The 19,552-nt window shown below is 38.0% G+C and overlaps 2 protein-coding genes across 3 annotated transcripts; both read left to right on the top strand.

Annotated features, from left to right (window-relative positions):
- The first annotated feature begins 85 nt into the window (after positions 1–85).
- On the top strand, positions 86–18,709 carry LOC134745920 (uncharacterized). Of its 2 annotated transcripts, none has more exons than XM_063680032.1 (14): positions 86–113; positions 9,220–9,380; positions 10,191–10,322; positions 11,260–11,439; positions 13,083–13,442; positions 13,540–14,095; positions 14,466–14,599; positions 14,888–15,046; positions 15,133–15,311; positions 15,420–15,552; positions 15,630–15,744; positions 15,836–17,352; positions 18,483–18,557; positions 18,645–18,709. In XM_063680032.1, exons 1-12 carry the CDS (start codon positions 95–97, stop codon positions 17,203–17,205), a joined length of 3,498 nt encoding a protein of 1,165 aa, XP_063536102.1. In that variant the 5' UTR covers positions 86–94; the 3' UTR covers positions 17,206–17,352; positions 18,483–18,557; positions 18,645–18,709. The 2 variants fall into 2 exon arrangements, with proteins under 2 accessions (XP_063536102.1, XP_063536101.1); XM_063680031.1 differs by having other exon boundaries at positions 13,540–14,341.
- Positions 18,564–19,545, top strand: LOC134745833 (uncharacterized). Its single transcript, XM_063679923.1, has 2 exons — positions 18,564–18,772; positions 19,312–19,545. The coding sequence occupies exons 1-2, from the start codon at positions 18,596–18,598 to the stop codon at positions 19,543–19,545; spliced, it is 411 nt and encodes a 136-aa protein (XP_063535993.1). The 5' UTR covers positions 18,564–18,595.
- The last annotated feature ends 7 nt before the right edge of the window (positions 19,546–19,552 follow it).

Genomic DNA, 19,552 nt, shown 5'->3' with positions numbered 1-19,552 from the left:
GTGGCCCTCGAGGTGCTAACGCGCGGGCGCGGGGGGTGCGAGCGGCCGCTGCCCGCCATTGCCGCACTTCGTTAGAGCCCGCGAGAGCCACGCCATGCCGCCCGACAAACCAGGTTAGAAACTTTTTAACATATAAGTGCCAAAGTAAATGACAATTTCTAAAGTGGTAATTTTAACATTTAAAGAATCTAAAAGAAAACGATTAGAATCTCGGTTTTAAATTCTCACGGTGGAACTGAAACAATTTCTTAGAAAATTTAATTAAAGTATGAACAGTCAGCAATGCTTAGAACCTTTCATACAAACGTCAATTATTGTTTAACTTCATTTACCGCCCCTGCAATTTTAAGTTTCAAAGTACATGGACATATTCTAAATTGTAAACTTTCTCTACCTAGGGAACAATTTCAGTATTTTTGAAACTATTTTCCTTGGGTAAATTATAAGTAGAGATACAGCTTTTAATTTAGTGTTTTTCATGTAAAATCTACATATGCATGCAACTTTTACAAGCAACAGCGACCCAATTAAAACACTAATGAAAATAATGTTATGTCAAGGTAGAAAATTAAATGCATTTAACCATTGGTATGTGGCAATTTCCAGTTTTAAATGTGTCGCAAATTACTGTTTCGCTGTATGAACAAAATAGATATCATTTTCATTATTATTTACCCAAAAAGCAAAGTCCTCTTTATAGACTTTTGTTAAACATGCGATTACAAATAAAATAAATTAAAAATTATTTATTTTCAGACAGAAAAAAACACAAATACTTTAAGTTGAATGCGGTCAATTGCTTCCTCATATACGCATCAAATACAATTTCGTAACACGTAGAAAATCCATCACCACTTTAAAAACACATCATACCGTTTTACAAGCATGTGTCTCATATTATCAAGACTAACTTTGTGATTGGATTCATGTATTTTAAATTCTAATTATACTTAATTATGATACCTACAATTGTAACGTTACGCTACGCATTATCTACATACATATGGAAACCCCTAAAAATCCGTACTAAGCATTAGTATAAATAACCGTCGGTACGTATACATCGTAGACCCGCTACGAAATTTCGTAGAACTTACAACTCAATAGAAAACGTATTTCTATAGCTAGCATGTATTGTGTTCATTAGGTATAAATGAATCGATATATATTGCCTTATACTGATGTGTAGGCGACAGTAGTTATGACTGTTATGAGTTTTACAGTACATATGGAGCTACTTTACTGCACTAGTGCGATAGCACATTACAATGTGTGTATGTGTAATGACCTATGAGTATTTTAGTACCGCTATTTTAGATAATTAGTACTTGTGTATGTAAATTGTTTTGTAGTCGGTCCACAACGTTCATTCCTAAGTGTGTTTATTTCCTAAAATAAAATAATTACTATGGTTTGCTCGATTTTCATATTTATTAAGTGCGATGGGTCGATATTTTGCGATAAACTAGTACATAACGATATAAATTTTGTAAATTCATTCAATCAAATATTTTGTATAGTCGAGTTCCTAAATATGTATACATTTTTTCGTCTTAATCCATTGCAATAAGGTGAAAAAATGTATACATGATTATGAACTCCACTCAACTGTTAATGTTGGTTATATAAGAGCCGATAGTTTAGTCCCCAGTTAAACAGACGGATAGGATTTATTTCATTGATAACACAATTATCATGTGTCATTCTCACAACTTAATTCGTTGGAATAGTTATCGGACGAGTTAAATAGTAACTAAAAAAATCAAATCGGCTGACACCTTACCTAAAAACGTTACCTTACAATATCGAAATTCTAAAGCTATGAAATTACTATTTATGTTAAGATTGTTTTTTCTTCTTTTTTTGTTTATAGTATCACATAATAAATAACCGAGTAAAGTATGATTAAAAGTCCGAGTTAGAGGTTACTTAGGGAATTAATTGTATCGAGCGAAGTGTCATAATTCGTGTATCGGAAGCTATTTTGTTAAAGATAATATAGTCAAGAACTACATATATTTTTTCCACGTCTACGAATATCAACGCCTCTTAGAAAAACATGATCATATAAGGAGATTATTCGCCTTGTGGCTCAGGGAACCGCCTTAATTTAAAAAGTCTCTTTCGCTTTGACGCTACGTATAGTTTTGACGCAACTGTGGAACGTAGAACACATAACACAAACATACATACACCATTACCTACTTCGTACATATACTGTTATAGAATAACCTTTCATCACTACATAGTATAAAACATAGTCGCATCCTGCTGTCTGTCTGTCCCTATGTATGCTTAGATCTTTAAAAATACAACGGATTTTGATGCGGTTTTTTTAATAGATAGAGTGATTCAAGGGGAAGGTTTGTATGTATACATCAGCAAGTTAGTCGGAAAGTCTGTTGGACGCTGCGTAATCTCTACAAATTTAAGAATTTTCTCCCAGTAGGTACCAAAAAACTCCTAGTGCAGGCTCTAGTTTTCCCAGTCATTGACTATGCGGACGTATGCATGACTAATATCTCGCAGGAGTACCTCAATAAACTTGACCGTCTCATTAATAATGGCATACGTTTTATTTTCGGCCTTCGCAAATACGACCATGTTTCTTTCTATCGACGTCAGCTCAACTGGCTTTCCATCCGTCGGCGTAGGTCCCTTAGAATCCTGAGTATATTATTTTCCATCTTGTTCGAGCCTTCTACACCAGGATATCTTAAATGTAAATTCACTTTTGTCGCCCCCCGTCCAGGCTGTGAACTGCGTTCCTCCCGCTCACTCAAACTCTCCATCCCTTCTCACCGTACTGGTTTATGTCCAACTCTTTCGCCGTTGAGGCAATCCGTCTCTGGAATTCCCTCCCTCTCTCGATTCGACAAGCCCCAAGCAAGCCTGTTTTTAAGCGTCTACTCCGCAAGCATCTTCTGTCAGAAGAATTTAAATAATGTTCTCCATCTTGTATGTACTAATATGTATTAGTTTATCTTTTGTATATCATATAAGTATTCGTATTTAATCATCATTTTGTTAGTTTTGTTTGTTATTTGAATTTTTTTTTTGGTTCTATTTCTCGTTATAATTTATGAATCTATCCTGCACCAACATTTATGTCTCTGTTTGACCTAATGGTTGACTGGTAGAGAATGCCTTTTGGCATTAAGTCCGCCATTTGTACATTTTTCTTTGCTTGTGCAATAAAGTTTAAATAAATAAATAAAATAAAAATAAAATCAGCATTGCACCCGTGCAAAGCCGGGGCGGGTCGCTAGTTTTGATTAAGCCTCGGTTAAAAGGGGCATGTGAACATGTCAAAATGTTTACTAGTGATTTCCCTCGATCGATCATAGAATAACGCTGTTACCAACACATTAGAAAAATAATATACCATTTGTTATGTAGCATAAACTGTCAAAAGTATTCTTATCTACGCTTTATCTAAATAACTCATTTACATATGAAATACTAGTATTAACTCATGCGACGGAGTGATTAGCTTGAGACCCGATCCTACGGCCGATTCCGATGTGATACGTTTATACGGTTTTGATTTTGTTTTGACACGACCTTGAAGTTCGCTTATTATTTGTGTATGCGAAACGCAATGGAAGTCTAGCGTGAGAGCACCAAGTCGATCGTCAAGTTATCAAAACCATAACAAATTGTTATTGTTGGATCGATACGACCGGATTCCCATCTTAAAGGCAGGCAACGCACTTACAACCCCCTCTGGTGTTGCGGGTGTCCATGGGCAACGGTCATCGGTTACTATCAGACGATTCGTTTGCTCGTTTGCCTCCTATATCATAAAAAAAAACCGGCCAAGTGCGAGTCGGACTCGCGCACCGAGGGTTCCATACATGACATAAATTTAACAATGTACTTTTTATGTGAAACGTGAGTGAAAGGTAAATTGCGGTTTACGATTTATGACGTATTAAAAAAAAACTACTTACTAGATCTCGTTCAAACCAATTTTCGGTGGAAGTTTGCATGGTTATGTATATCATATATTTTTTTCAGTTTTATCATTCTCTTATTTTAGAAGTTTCAGGGGGGGGGGGACACACATTTTACGCAAACTATTCAGTTTAGAAAAAAATGATATTAGAAACCTCAACATCATTTTTAAAGACCTATCCATAGATACCCCACACGTATGGGCTTAATGAAAAAAAAAATTGAGTCAGTTCCAAGTATGGGGAACCTCCAAAATTTATTGTTTTTTTTTTCTATTTTTGTGTGAAAATCTTAATGCGGTTCACAGAATACATCTACTTACCAAGTTTCAACAGTATAGTTCTTATAGTTTCAGAGAAAAGTGGCTGTGACATACGGACGAACAGACAGACAGACATGACGAATCTATAAGGGTTCCGTTTTTTGCCATTTGGCTACGGAACCCTAAAAATCGGCGTCCTTCATTAGGTACGTTTCTACGTCAAATAACTCTTTCCCCAATCTGCTCGTCAATAAATTATTCTATTCTTAGTTCAACGAGTATAAAAAGTCGGTTATAATACTTATAATACGAAACATAACTTTAACCATTAATCTAGAGGCAAGTGTTCGGGAAATTGCGTATATTTCGTGAAGGAATAGTTCTTTCGTGTTAGAGCGGAGTTTTCGAGCGTTCCGACACGCAAACTTGTTGCGTTTGATATTTCTTAGGAATTATTGTAAGAGCGAACGTATTTATTGATTAAAGTGCTTGTTTGAGTGGTACTGCCATTATTTAGTATTTAAGGCCTTGTACCGTGTCATTTAAGGCATTATACGTATATACTTGAACCTAGTCGTTTGTCTTTACGTCCACATGGCGACCCTGCCAGTGCGGCCTTGCGCTGCAAAAAGAGCGCGAAAGAATCTCAAGCTCGAAACTCGACAAAAAGTAAATTTAAAATGTGAAACTAGTGAAAAATTATAAAAATGCAGTTGCACATTTTTTAGAGAACTTATGTGATATGGAACGTTTCTTTAAAAACCGCCCAAGTGCGAGTCGCACTCGCGTTCCAAGGGTTCTGTACATTACACAATTTAAACTATGTATTTTTTATGTGAAACGTGAGTAAAATGTCTTTAAAAAACTCGTAGGGGTCGGATCAAAAACTATGTAATTAAGTCCGCTCACGCTTGACTGCACATTTCTAATAGGTTTTCCTGTGATCTATAGGTAAAGATCTATTTTGTGTATTTTTTTCAAAATTTCAGACCCAGTAGTTTCGGAGATAAAGGGGGGTGAATGGTAATTTTTTGCCTATTTTCTTGAATAACTTCTAAACTGTTAATCCAAAAATTATAAAAAAATATATTTGAGTTTCTCACAATGAGCTCTTTCATTTGATATGTAACACGATATACTTTGAAAAACTATTTTTTTTTTCTCATTTACCCCCCAAAAGTGGCCCCATGTTTAAAATTAATTAGTTTACGTTACATGTCCGTCTTTGGGTCACAAACTTACATATGTGTACGGGCCAGTAGTTTCGGAGAAAATAGGCTGTGACAGACGGACAGGCAGACGCACGAGTGATCCTATAAGGGTTCCGCCCTTATAGGATCACTCGTGCGTCTGCCTGTCTTTTCCTTTTGAGGTACGGAACCCTAAAAAAAGTGTTGGTTTCTACAAAACGGTAAATTTTACATAAGTATATTAATGGACATAAGATATATCTTACCGATATACCGATAAGATATACCGTGAAGTAAAATAACTAACTAAAACAAGTGAAAACCCTGAGTGATGCCCTGACCACTGTCATTAAGTCTGCTATGTCAAAGCTATATAAAATAATTAATTAAAACAAAAATAAAAATCTGAATAGTGAAATAAAATCCTTTTAGCCGGGGTAGGGTAGATGTTTAGATAATATCATCGCATGAGCTTTATACCTAGTGTCCGATGGTCACGTCATGGGCGCGGCTCTGAAACTGGCATTATTTACTGTATACTCGTTATTATAACATTACTAGCCTCCCGAGTCTTTTAAAATGTTTGACCCCATTTTCACCTTCTTAGTGGAGTTATACATTTCCCTGCCGCTTCTTTCCCCCATCGCTCGACGCGACAGTATTTCCATCTTCACCACTTAGATAGTTGGCAGTCCTCAAATGTGCGTTTCACCAGAATCTTCGCACTCGCCTGCCTCGCACAGCTAAACTGACCGCATTCGGTTAAGACAATGTTACTTATTTCTTTAAAAAAAATAGCACACGTACTAATTGAATGCTCTACATTACGCAGAGAGTAATTTAATTATAAATACTTAACCATAAAAACGTGACCGCCATCGTCTTATTTAGAACACCCAACAACCCTTTGTAGTTCTCGATGGTATCTTCTGATAACGGTAATTAACTCAATTTGGGTCAAACACAAAACTGTGTTCACGTCTTTTCTGTAGACATACCCAAAAGTTAAGGGCTATAAAGGTTAATTTTCTTATTTAACCCTTATCCACATGAAAAGGATATTTTATTTGGATAAGTAATATAAAGACGTGAACACAGTTTTGTGTTGACCCATTTACGGAACGTTCGATATGCAGACAATTATTGAACAAAACATACGTTCGAACTAGCAGGCCTCATATTCTAAACGGCTACCAAGCGTTCGACTCAAATAATAAGTTTTATTTTGATCTCCGATGATCAAGTTCCTAATAATCTTGAAGCCACTTATTTATTGTTTTCCAAAAAATCGACAATAAAAATCTGTATAATTATCGAACTAAAATGCTAACCGCAGAAGAGAACTGCCTAGCCCGAGAGACGTACGCACTTCTACTTGCCCAGCAGCAGTGGGACACCAAATTTGGCTAGAAAAAAAAAATGAAACAGACATTCGCTTCAGTCGGTGAATAAGGTGATAGATACTCCGCTGTTAAAAATTTACTGTGCAAAGCCACTACAGTTGAAATATATTGCGAATCGATACAGCGAAAGCGCAGGAATAAGTTACCTAGTACTCAAAAATTGCACTGAAATACTCGCAACGATAGTAGGTATCGTATTTTGAGTTCGCTTAAAATAACGGCTCGCACGAGTCATACGCTTGTTCAGCGGTAACAATGACAGTTCAGGTGTATGGCATCGATCGACATCAAACATTAAACCGTTGTCTGTCTGTGCCTCACTGAATAATACAGGCCGGCCTTGACACTTCACTCGGGTCTTATCGACTGATTGAAGAATTGAAATTGAGGACGCGTCATGGGGTTTCTAAAGGTGACATTCAGATATCAACTGCAGCTGCATTACTGTTGCGGAGATGATGCTGCCGCTGTATGTGTAAATTTCCTTGATAAAATGGGCGATGGATTGAACTTCACTCATTTTATCATGAAAATTGACAAATACAGCCCCTTATTTCGACTTCCACAACTTGTTATTCCACAAAAAATCGATTTCTAAATTTAGTAAATTGTATACCACCTCATCAATCCTCTTTCAAACATCATGGACAACAAGCGAGGCCCACTGTTAACGTTAACGATAGAAAAAGCCATTTACGTAACTCGAATTGAAAATTCACACGCAATTTCTCCAATAAAAACCTTTTTAAATTGCTTGCTTCATTTAGGGATCAACTCAAAGGGTAACGGGGCGCTGTTACACTCTGGCCACGCTAACTTTGCACAAACTTGGCAGTAAGAATGCAAACATATTCCTATAAGCTTCATACTTGATATACGGCGTAGCACTTTGCATGAAAATTTAGCGTCGTCCGACTCAGACTCTACTAACGGCCTGATTCAAACTCAAAAATTTGCTAAATACGAGATACGAAAAGTGACGTTTCTTCAAACAAAAACGTCACTTTTCACACTGATATGCCATCCATTTCGTATGTTTAACAAAGTTTTGACGTATCTTAAAGTTCGAATCAGGCCGTATGCCTCTGCTGTCAATATATCTGTTTATCACAGGGATGTATCTAAAAATAATAATTTAAAGAAATTAAAAACCACCGGTGGCGAGGTGGCCTAGGCGTTCATGGCGTTAGCCGCGATAGCTTAAGACGCCGGTTCGAATCCGGCCTTCACCCCTGGAGGGCTTCGTCACTTTTTCTATAATATATGACTGTAGTAGCATTGATTGCAATTTCCACTGAATCATACACTTTTGTTGCCTGGATGTTGTCTAGTTCCTTATATGCTGTGCCAATGTCGCAGCATTACGGCCCGACCACGACATCGCGCGGCGGCGGCAGCGGCGACCGGCGGCCATAGGTTGGAGCGAGACACAGAGATCGGACCTTTCGTTCCCACCTATGGCCGTCGCTCGCCGCTGCCGCGCGATGTCGTGGCGGGGCCGTTAGGTTGGTAGGTGGCGTGATTATTGTGGTCGCTGGAACTGTTACATGAAAGTTCGTGCAAGTCATGTAACTGATTATTTTACACACGTGATGGTACTATCACGCCACCTACACGAATACAATGTGTACGATGACCCTCGAAAGTAAATGTTTCCGTTGTCACAATGAATCATTTGAATTGAAACATTATGACTACCTATATTATTAGGTACATCTTTATTTTTATAGACAATCATTAGCTGCTCTATTTCTGTAATTATTTAGTCATCGAATTTTTTTTTCGCGCTAGATTGTTGAATAAAATTCTCTCCCATAATGGGATTAAAAATACCAATTACTCACTTCAGAAGACGCCTTCTTTTGGAACCCAACAAATTTAATTGTAAAGAGAAATAAATAGGTTTTATGTTTTATGTTATGTTAAATTATCATTTTCGCACCGCTCAAAAACGAAGTTGGTCATACTCGAACAAGACTTTTAGTTTACCGTGGGCGCGAAAACGAAATATCGTGGACGCCAAAATCCACGGTAATAATGACTTGTTACAATCTCAATTTAATTTTAGGCCCCATCCTGACGGCAAAACATGAAGGTGAAGTCTAAAAGCGCTCAAAAGGTTAGAGAGGCTCCCTCTGCAGCTCTGCTCTGCTGGTAGCTTTGCTCGTCTACCCTCATTCGGAAAGTGCAAAAACTGTTGTGCTGTCGGAAAGTTGCCAAAATTGCGAAAGTTCCACATGGAAAATTTTCAGAAAATTCTCTGAATTTTATGTGGATTTTTCATTTCCACAATGGTTTCCTTAATTTCCTGTAACAATTTCGTGAAATTTCCGAGAACTTCAACTTTTTGGAAACTTGATAAATTGATAAACTTGACAAAAAATGATAAATCACCCGTTTGTTTCAGGACTGGTGATAAAACGGCACAACATCCGAATATGGTGCCACGACTGCGACATGGCGCGCCTGCAGCGCGTCGTGTGGGAGGGACATGGGGCCAGGCTTCTCAGCGAGGTGTCCAACCAACCTGTGGTCAAGAAGTTTCTGGAGGCTGTGCCTTATTTGATGGTGAATATTACTTTTTCAATGGTGCATCTCTATGATGTCATTACGACATGGCCTGCTGTTTGCGATGTGAGTCACGGAACCAGACTTCTCAGCAAAGTCTCCAATCAACTAGTAGTCAAGAAGTTCTTGAAAGGTGTAACTTATTTGGTTGATATGTCATAACTTACTTGCTACCGTTTGTCGCATGCTGCGTGGCGAATCAGACTGCCCCGATCTTGTGAGTCGCGTGCTCAGACTGCACGTACCGGATATCCCTAGGATTAATCTGACACCGCGGGTGCGCCTACTGTTGGCGGTGCCAGCGGCGCGCACTGTGTCACGCCGAAATTCGCCGCTCCCTTGAGCACTGACATTACTCAATGCGCTCCTGACGTCAGCACCTGATTGTGATTTGTTTGCATGGAGATGGACGACTGTGTACCGTGAGTGTCTGAAGTATTGTGAGACGATCGATGATAGGCCTTCCGCAGTCGGTGTATAATACTATGTTGTGTGATGTGTTATTTCTGTTTCTTCCTATGTATTTTGTATCTTGTACCTACTTTTGTATTATATTTTTCTTGAAATTAAATATTCTGTTAGGTTAAGTTTCTCGGCGCATTGGTATTTGCTGTAATGCCGTTTAACCATAATTGTATTAAATTAAATAAATTAAATAACTGTAGACCTACTGCTACTGTGAAAGATTCACATCTGGAATGCCCTAACCTTTCGTCTCGCTTACTTGATGTAACCAACACGTATACATAACTCCTATACGCACATCTAAGCTATCTAACTTATTATTAATATCCATTTTACATGTTCCAGAATACGATACGAGACATCCACGAGGCAGTGATCCAGAACGACTTGGAAGGTCTGATGAAGCACTCAGGAGACCCGGTGACGCCGCAAGCGCTATCCAGTCGCGACGCCAATAATATGACTGCTATGCATAAGGTGAGGACTAGTGAGGAGTCAACCCCCTTATTCATAAAACTTTACGGGCCTGATCTCGGCCTGACCTAGTTAAATCATGTTTTATCCCTTTCTTAGAAATACATAAGTCAAAATGACAGATAAAGACAAACGATTCATAGCTTATTCAGTACATATGATGGTCGTTCTTGTCTACGTGACAGTTGGATAAAACGGTGTCCGTCACTTTCGATCCCGCGGTGACGGTTATTTTATCACGTGGATAAAGCCATCCATAATACGCCTGCAGGCCAGTAACGCGTTTATGAATAACGCCATAACACTTTAAACTCTCGCGTTTTGTACACATAAGTAATGTCTAAGTAACTATTTATAAGTATCGGGTAGTTTAGTGTTGTTTACCAATATCTCCGTTGACATTTTGCTGGGACGTCAGTCTTCCGTGACCACATAGTGCAATCTGGCTGAAACGTCGAAAAAAAGGTAAAATAATGAAATTTTATCGCGTTAGACCCGTTAATGACATTAATTAGTGAGGAGTCTTAATCATCATCATCCACAGAGATATCTCCATAAACATCATATCCAAACACGTCTACGGCTGGACATAGGCCTCTCAAAGGATCTTCACGAATACCCGTCGTATATAGAGACACTTTCCTTTATAGGGGGATTGTCTAAATCTGATTATACGCCGAGAACGATTACTCCATTTGCTCCAAAAATCTGAATGGTGTACTGGAAAATGCAGCGAGTGATAGGCATTGATTAGTAAAGCAAGCTTAAGTTAGATCGATGATGTTGACAATTGTGACGATTGTGTCAATAATTTTAGTCATTGTGGTTATTTAAAAAAATAGGATATGAAATGAGAAATTAAACTTGAGTACCTTTCCAAACCACTTTTTGAATAACCGTTTTTAAACTTTGTACCCTCAAAAACATGAAAATCTTCCAGGCGGCCGGCTTAGGACACGTCAGCATAATGAAATACATCGCCGACCGATACCCTCAAGGCATCAACGACGTCGACAACGACGGACGCACACCTCTACACTACGCAGCTATTGTGCGTGATGAGCAGCATACGTTTAATACGCTGGTGGGATTAGGGGCTGACGAGTCGGTTGTGGACAACGTGAGTTGCATGCACGCTAATACGGTAGACATGACATACCTACACTTTTATATTCAGCGTACAACAGGACAGTACAAAAGACTTAATGTCCAATAAAACCGATAAGTTTAAGCCGATAATACTCTTTTTCCTTAACGTATATGTGGTCATAATTTAAACTGAAATGGGAAATATTCGTATGCACTTTTATTTTCCGATTCAGTTTAAATTATGAGTGAAAAACGTGTGTTTAAATGAGCATATCACGTTCTCAATTGGCTCTATTGGGTCAAATTGTGCAGTGTGCACTTGATATACATTGATGGACTTCAATTTCAAGAAGGAAGGGGTTCATTGAGGAGAAGGTTTGGATATATAGGACAATCTTACATAAAACAACCTAGTCCCAGATTAAGTTCAAGTGTTGTTGACGACGAAACAATAGATGGACACATTTAAATAACACATATAGAACTTCTATTAAGCCACGAGCTAATATTGGGTTGGGTAAAAGAAATGTCTGTTTTTTTTAATATTATTTCCAGACCTTTCTTATACCGAGTTCCGTTAGACTGCAAAGAGTGCAAAGTGTAATCGAAAAACGACTGTGGCAATCTCATTACTACTTTAAGTAATCTAAGAACCGAGTTGAGTGATATAGCTCTACGCACGTGTATTTTAGTATCGCTAACATAATATACAGAGAAAAGTAGACATAGGTTTTGTGTACCTATAAATCGTGTAGGTACCTAAATATGTGAGTGCAGTGAGTGTTCAGTTTTTATGGCATAATATATTTTTAAGCTGGATTTTTTACAATAGGTGAACTTCAGTATATACTCGTAAGAGCCCCGATGCATATGTTTTCGTCTAGTCAGACCATTTTTTGAGGTTCTCGCGTTTGTACAAAAAAAATGTTTAAGTTTAAAAATCACTAACATTTAATGCTAATGCTAATGTAGTTTAATTTTATATGGTAATTCTCCAATAACTAAATCCAAATACAAGAAATACCGTTTGTACTAAAAGAAAAAAATAACGATTTTTTATTTTTTTTTGAAGGGTAGGAATATAAAAGATGTGATAAGGGCTATTACTAGGGAAAGCAACACGGCTCTACCAATGTACTGACAATTTTGTTTCGAGTCCATGCATGCAGCAGTGCTATAGGAGAGGACAATATGATTTGGAGTACGTTTTTGAAAAGTAAATTTTTTTAACAATAAGAGTCTTATGCAATTTTATTATACGATCAAAACAAACTAGATTAAACATTACTATTCCGGTTCCCATTACTGGGTCATTTTATCTTCATGTGTAAAATTTATTAGATAAACAAAATTGTTGTGTGGAACTAGACGAACTAATTTGCATCGGGGCTCGTATATTGTGTAGTAATATATTATCCAACTAGTTATATGAACAGTTTCAGTAAATAACGATTAATGGAAATTTTGTGGCCGTTTTAAAACTATCAAAGTGACCCCAAATTTTCCTAAAGCCATCCCATTTTACCGTACCTAATATAGTATTCATATTCATATGACTCACTAGACCTCAAACGATTCATACTGATATCAATTATACATATAACGTTACCCGTAATTATAACGTAACTATCGAATTATTATGAGAAAATTCACTTAAATGTTGTATTTTTATAGAAAAACAAGACACCCCGTTATTATATAAATAGACCTCAGGAAATCGACAAAAATATTCTGAAAACACTTCCTGATGCACCTCGAACCCCGTCTAGCTCCTATCCATCGTCTTGGGATTGGAAGTTACTGGACACAGAAGTCATAGCTGAACTGAACAAAAAGTCGAGGAGGAAAATGAAAGCATCCAGTGAAAATATTTCTTCGAAAAATAATACAACCACCATCTCTGAAACAATAGAAAACAAGGCAGGGGCCATGAAAAATAGTAGCACACATGAATTCATAAAAGACTTACCTGATCTAGATGATAATGTCAAGCCTAATCACGGTAATGGCGATACGAATGTTACTAAATTAGAGGTGAGGACTGCATGCCAAGCTTACACTGTTGTTATCATGGTTTATTTGCATAGCTTGTTGATAAGCATCTGCATGAAATTTTATTTTTGCATTTTAGGATTCACAAATAGCTGAAGAAACAGACGTTGTAACTGAGCATCATACTGAAGATGAAGAAAAAGATAAACCAGAGGAAGAGCAACCTGAAGAAGCACCAGTTGAAGAAAACCCTAACGACGTCGAAGAAGAGCACAAAACTGAAAACGGGGAACATCATAACAATGATGAACATGAAACTGAAAATGGTGAAAATGAAGTTAACCACAAACAAGAAGAAAACGATGAAAAACACGAGGAAGATGATCAAAGAGATGAAAAGAACGAACCTGAAACACAGAATGCAGAGAATTACGGTGACAAAACGGAAGCTCAAGAGCAACTACCTGATGTAGTTGAAAGCCACGAAGAAGTTAAAGATAAAGAAAAAGCTGAGATTGAAGAGATTACGCACGATGCCTCTGAAGACCATGAACCACATGACCATGAATCACATGACCATGAACATTCAGAGCAGACTGAAGTTGACGAAACAAACCATGCAAATGTAGAAGAAAAGGCAGAGAATAAAGACGAGGAGCAAGATTCTGCTGTTGAAAATCAAGAAGAACATAATGGTGAGTCACAAGTTGATGAGAACAGTGAGCTAATACACAAAAACAATGACATTCATGAAAACACGAAGGATACTGGTAATGAATCAGGAGAGGCAGTTGTTGAATCTCCAAAAGAAGGTAATAACAACTACGACCACAACGAGGACGACGATGATGTACAAGTACAAGGAGACGCTGTTTCCGAATACAGCGAAACAAATCTCAGAAGTACTGCGGAACTATCCGACACGAATAGTGCTAAGAGAGGTAAAAGTGCCATCTCTTCTGGTACCATACACGAAACAATAAAAACATAATCATCACACCTATTTAATCATTTGTAAAAGGGTCCCTGACAAGCTCAATATTTGTAATTATTTTGCTGATTAAGGAAACCTGACTGACGGAAGAAGTACGCAAGACAGTCTTATTGAAGGAATAGTAAACGGAGATGCCGAGTTGGACTCCCAAGATGCAAGTATTACACAAAGAGATGGATCAGTGCACGGGGAAGGGCTCGCTGTTGTAAGTATAAGTCATACCGTACCACCCCGTAAGACATTCGAAACACATAAAGGTAAAAGGAGTCCGTAAATTAATTAGTTGATTGTGGTGTTGTTTAGAATAGAAGCATCATTGTAGCACTGTGTATTTCCACAGGCACACGTAACACCACTGTCATAAATTGATTTGCCAGCTTTTTAGTTAGAGACTATATGTTTGATAGTACTTCTTAGTACGCGAATGCCTTTCACTTTATTATTTACAGTCTCACATTGTTAAAACTGTCGTTAATTGTGTAATATTTAACAGGACAGTGAAATTGACCCGGAAGTGACGGAACTTATAAATAATGCAAACATGGAAATGTTGGCAGCATTGGTTTTAAATGGAGAAGGATCAAGACTAGTTGGTAGACGTTCAGGAAATTCTGAATTGCAAGCGTTTCTAGATAATGTCTCAACTTACATGGTAAAATTGTTCAATTCAACCTGATAGTTAACTTATCTATATTTAATTTTGCAACAGCGGTCTTAGCATTTACTTTCTGATTTTAGCAAAAAATAAATAAGGTTCACCTGGCAGCTAGGGAAGGTAATATTAGAGAACTTCAAGCAGCTTTAGATCGACGGAAATTTGCCATAGCACGAGATTCTATCTCACCTAATGGTGCCACGCCTTTGCATGTAGCTACAGTTTTCGGAAAAACAAATATTATGAAATATTTAGGTGGGAGGTAAGTATAAAACCAATGTCATCGAACAATAATACAAAAAAAAAGAATATTGAAAGGCAAAAGTTCCAATCGTGAAGAATATCAAATTATTTCATGCCTATATTACAGATTTCCTGAAACGCTCTCAGCGGTTGATTTTGAAGGCAGAACGGCATTACATTATGCAGCTGTATTGCCCGACAACGGTCACTATTATAATTTACTGCAACAGCTAGGGGCCAATGCAAAGGACTTAGATGATGTAAGATTAGTTTAATAAACAGTAAAATAATAAGTTGTTGGAAGAAACGGAAAATTAACTCATATTTTCCTACACAGAATGGTCGTTCGGCAGAAGATTATTACAAAAATCCGAGTATATTGCCGTTTAGTCAGTTAATTACAGACTTTGCCATAGACGAGGAAACAGCCAAAGAAATGCTATCGGACAAAGGTAAGGAAGAGTATTTTGTTTCGTAGAAATTTTACTTTATACGCTTGCTTACTTTTAATAAATATATGCACAAAATCTGTTTAAAAATCAGTGCCAGAGGACCAAGTTTCTTCAAGGAGAGTATTGGATGTACCAGAAGCATTGGAAACGCTTGAGCGGTGCTATCGTTTGCTGGCGTCTGCCCATCCCGCGCGTACTCCCCTCTCGGCTTCATCTAACAGAGCTACACCACCATTGGTTTTAGGCAGATTCCTCAAGAGACCCGTGTTTGATGCACTCAAGTATAGAGTAACAAAATTAGATCACGATTTATTCGATGTGATTTGGCCTGCCGTAAAAAAACTGCCAGACAATCGAAACGTCGTCCAAACAGTGGAAGAGGATTTTCCGGGAGGTGTGACTGCCCCCGACTATTATGTGTACGAAGTATTTCATGAATTTTTAACCCCCTTAGTTAAAGATTTGCACAACATCAATGTGCACTCTGATTTGCCGCTGCATCCCCCTTCGGATTTTGTGACGCATCAAAGACCACAGACAAAATCATCTTCCTCATCGGAGCTCCTCGTTGAATTGAATATAGATCCTAATGATGAGTTTGTTCTATCGGGTACAATAGAATGTACAAGAAACCTACAAGGATTCGAGTTACCTATTACTATGAAAATCGGCCAATTGGAAACAATAGAACGTATTATAACCACAATTTTAATGAGAGAAGATTTTACTAAAATTACCGTACAATCTAATCCAGAGTCTGACCAAAAGGGAGGAACATACTACACATTGAATGAAGTGTTGGAGAAGCCATCCGAAATATCTGCCACCTTAGCTTCCTCTGGACTTCTTATCGCCCTTTGTGACAGGGAAGAAATCGATGATTATACCCGTTTGCACGGTAAACACTGGCCTTATGGTCGGGGAGTTTATGTCAGTGATGATAAAACTATAGCCATTTGGATAAACGTACATGACCATATCCGCGTAGTAACGTCTTCACCCGCAGAATCACCAGGAGAGGTGGGCCTCCCGTTCAGCAAAATGTTCACTATTATGGCATACCTTCATGAGAAAATGGATTTCGTATTTGATTATAAACTCGGGCATTTATCCAGCAGACCAACATTTTTGGGATCAGGCATTCGTTTCAGTCTAATTGTAAATTTCCCTGGACTAACAAAAGATCCCGATAACATGAAGCACCTTTGTGCAATGAGGGGTTTACAGTATAGAGAGACTTTGAGCCCAGATATAGCTAGAATTAGCAACTATCAGTGCCTCAGTGTTACCGAATCGAATTGTTTCAACGATTTCACGACGGCAGCATCGAATTTACTGCACTTAGAGAAAGATTTGTCGATGCAAAACTCGGCGCACATCGCTACAATGCTGTCCAATATTTTCCGTCGCAAAAGAAGCAGTTTAACTGGCGCGGATACGTCGGATTACGAGAAACCATAAAGAATTCAATGAATAAGTTTGTAGATTAGAAGCCACTTTAGACTTTTATTTTATGATGATTATAATCGAATGTTGGAAAGATGTAGGTGCAGATTGTCGTCGGAGTGGGAGCATCGTTAGTAGCCATAACTGCTGTTAATGTTTTAGGTCAGTACAGTAATTCTAAGTCACCCTCACATGTGAGTTGTGTTCGTGTGACTACATCCGAGTGTTGTTCATTGACGCTTTGACACCGAGCAGTTCATGTGTTGCACTCACCAATAGCAATGCCAGTCTTTCCAACATTAGATCAACTGGGTCATAAAAGGCTAACCCCCTTATTCATAAACCTGACAGGCCTGATTTAATTCAATTATATTTTATCCCTTTCTTACAAATAAATAAGTCAAAATGACAGATAAAGACAAACGATTCATAGCTAATTCAGACCAGTAACGGGTTTATGAATAACGCCATTAGGCTTTATTTTTGGACACACAAGAACAAGTGTAGATATTCATTTGCATAAATGCGAGAAATCACGCGAGATGCGGTGTCCATTAATGAAGTCTTAGACATTTATTTTTTATTTCCTGTTTCCGATAGTTAAGGGTTCTCTGGGAGTTCTAAATAATCAACTTATCAAAAATTTCTTCTAAATGCTGTTTGTGGATATACTACCATATCACAAGTTAGGCTTCGACCTCCTTAACTTTTGGTAACAGGGAGGGAGGTTTTATTTTGTATCTACGAGTATTTATGATCCAACTGAATTTTGTGTTTGTGTCCGCACTGATTGGTGTTTATATTAAAAATAGATAAAGGTACTTTAATAAGAACCTTACCTTAATAAGAACTATGTCAAATATTTTAATAATATTTGTAGAAAATTAATAAAGAACATCACGACTTCTTTTACGAGGAAATGGAAACGTATAATGAACGATGTCACCTTAATTAATAAAACTGGAATGAGTCATTTGTTGCGCCATGCCAGGACAAAACAGTAAAACAGTATTGATTCACTGTCTAAAAAATATTTAATTGACTACCACGGATACATAACTAAAAGGTCACAGTAGTCGGTCAATTGTGTGGGATATCATCAACGATCGATAACTTCGTCATATCAATTATTAGCTTCAAGCGCTAATAGAGGGGTTTCTATTTACCGACACTTTTCTACCGGCACAAATTGCCCCCTCTACGCCTACAGATGTACCGTTTGTGTGTATTCACACGCTGTATCGCACACAGACGCACCGAAGGCCGACTACTGAATTATAAATCACTTTCAGGTACGGACTACGTCGCAAACGGCCATATGGACATTCCCATCTTTCGGACCGACGAGGGCAGATACCTCGCCAAGTGTAAGCTCTCAGATTATAGTAGTTTAAATATAATTAAAATGGAAGAAGTTGAAACGAAGGACGTTTACACGGACACTGTTTTTACAGCTCTCGGCGATCCTTTGATCAAAGGGTTGACCGAAGTGGCTAATGTCAAGCCAAAGGACCCAGTGGCGTTCCTCGCAAGTTTTTTGCACAATTTTCCGGAGAATGAGAAACCACGATTAGGTACGCAGGTGAGCGCTTATAATTTAAACTTAGCTTCTTCTGGATTCGGTTCTGCAGGATTAAGTTGTATTTTGCCTAGTAAGCAAAACGCGTTTTGATTTGGTATTTATAATGTATATGATTTTAACGACGTGGAGTTGTTTAGAAGTGTATTTAGAATTTACGGTTAATGTTTATTTCAACCAAGGTCATCATGATGATATGACTTCTGTGAGGCAATTTTGACAACTTATCTTAGTCACATCACCTCATATCATGACTCCTGTTTTTAATCTATCTACCTTACATATGAAACGGTTTTCTTACTAAGATAAAAATACAACATAGTCCTCTAGTCCTTGAACCTAAGACTTAAACATTAGCATATATTGCTGTAGCTATATGACTCCTAAAATTAAGTAAATTATTGCATGGGCTCTTATTTTATCCACGTATCTAGGTGGAACTAATAAATAGATCTCCATATTTAAATCGGATCACCCCTATAGCTTGCATTGCAGCATCTCTCGCACCTAACTTGCATGCTTAGACACAACTCTGTAAACAGGAATCCAATGTGTTAGTGACGCATGGGCCGCCCGAGGTGGAGAACGAACAACCCCCACCAGAAACGCACGCGGCATTGTCGCGGAGCGCGACCCGTACGGCAACAAGACCCAGGCCTATTGACGTTATCACGGTCGATCCAAGGACAGAAAGCAGTCCTGATGCGCCAGAGGCAGCGTTCAGCAGCGCTGATAGAGTGAGTTTGCTTTCTGTAGTTTGTTATGTCAGTAGATAGAAGTTAC

The sequence above is a fragment of the Cydia strobilella genome, chromosome 12 (assembly GCF_947568885.1).
Source record: "Cydia strobilella chromosome 12, ilCydStro3.1, whole genome shotgun sequence".
Classification (NCBI taxonomy): domain Eukaryota; kingdom Metazoa; phylum Arthropoda; class Insecta; order Lepidoptera; family Tortricidae; genus Cydia; species Cydia strobilella.
This window is presented reverse-complemented; position numbering and strand designations above follow the sequence as displayed.

What these genes read in the sequence shown, in the direction of transcription:
- LOC134745920 (XM_063680031.1), top strand. An exon ending in ATAATGTCTCAACTTACATG is followed by an intron (nt 15,047 to 15,132) that starts GTAAAATTGTTC and finishes TTCTGATTTTAG; the next exon opens with CAAAAAATAAATAAGGTTCA. An exon ending in ATGAAATATTTAGGTGGGAG is followed by an intron (nt 15,312 to 15,419) that starts GTAAGTATAAAA and finishes CCTATATTACAG; the next exon opens with ATTTCCTGAAACGCTCTCAG.
- LOC134745833 (XM_063679923.1), top strand. Translation starts at nt 18,596, where the DNA reads ATGGAAGAAGTTGAAACGAAGGACGTTTACACGGACACTGTTTTTACA. An exon ending in AACCACGATTAGGTACGCAG is followed by an intron (nt 18,773 to 19,311) that starts GTGAGCGCTTAT and finishes CTCTGTAAACAG; the next exon opens with GAATCCAATGTGTTAGTGAC.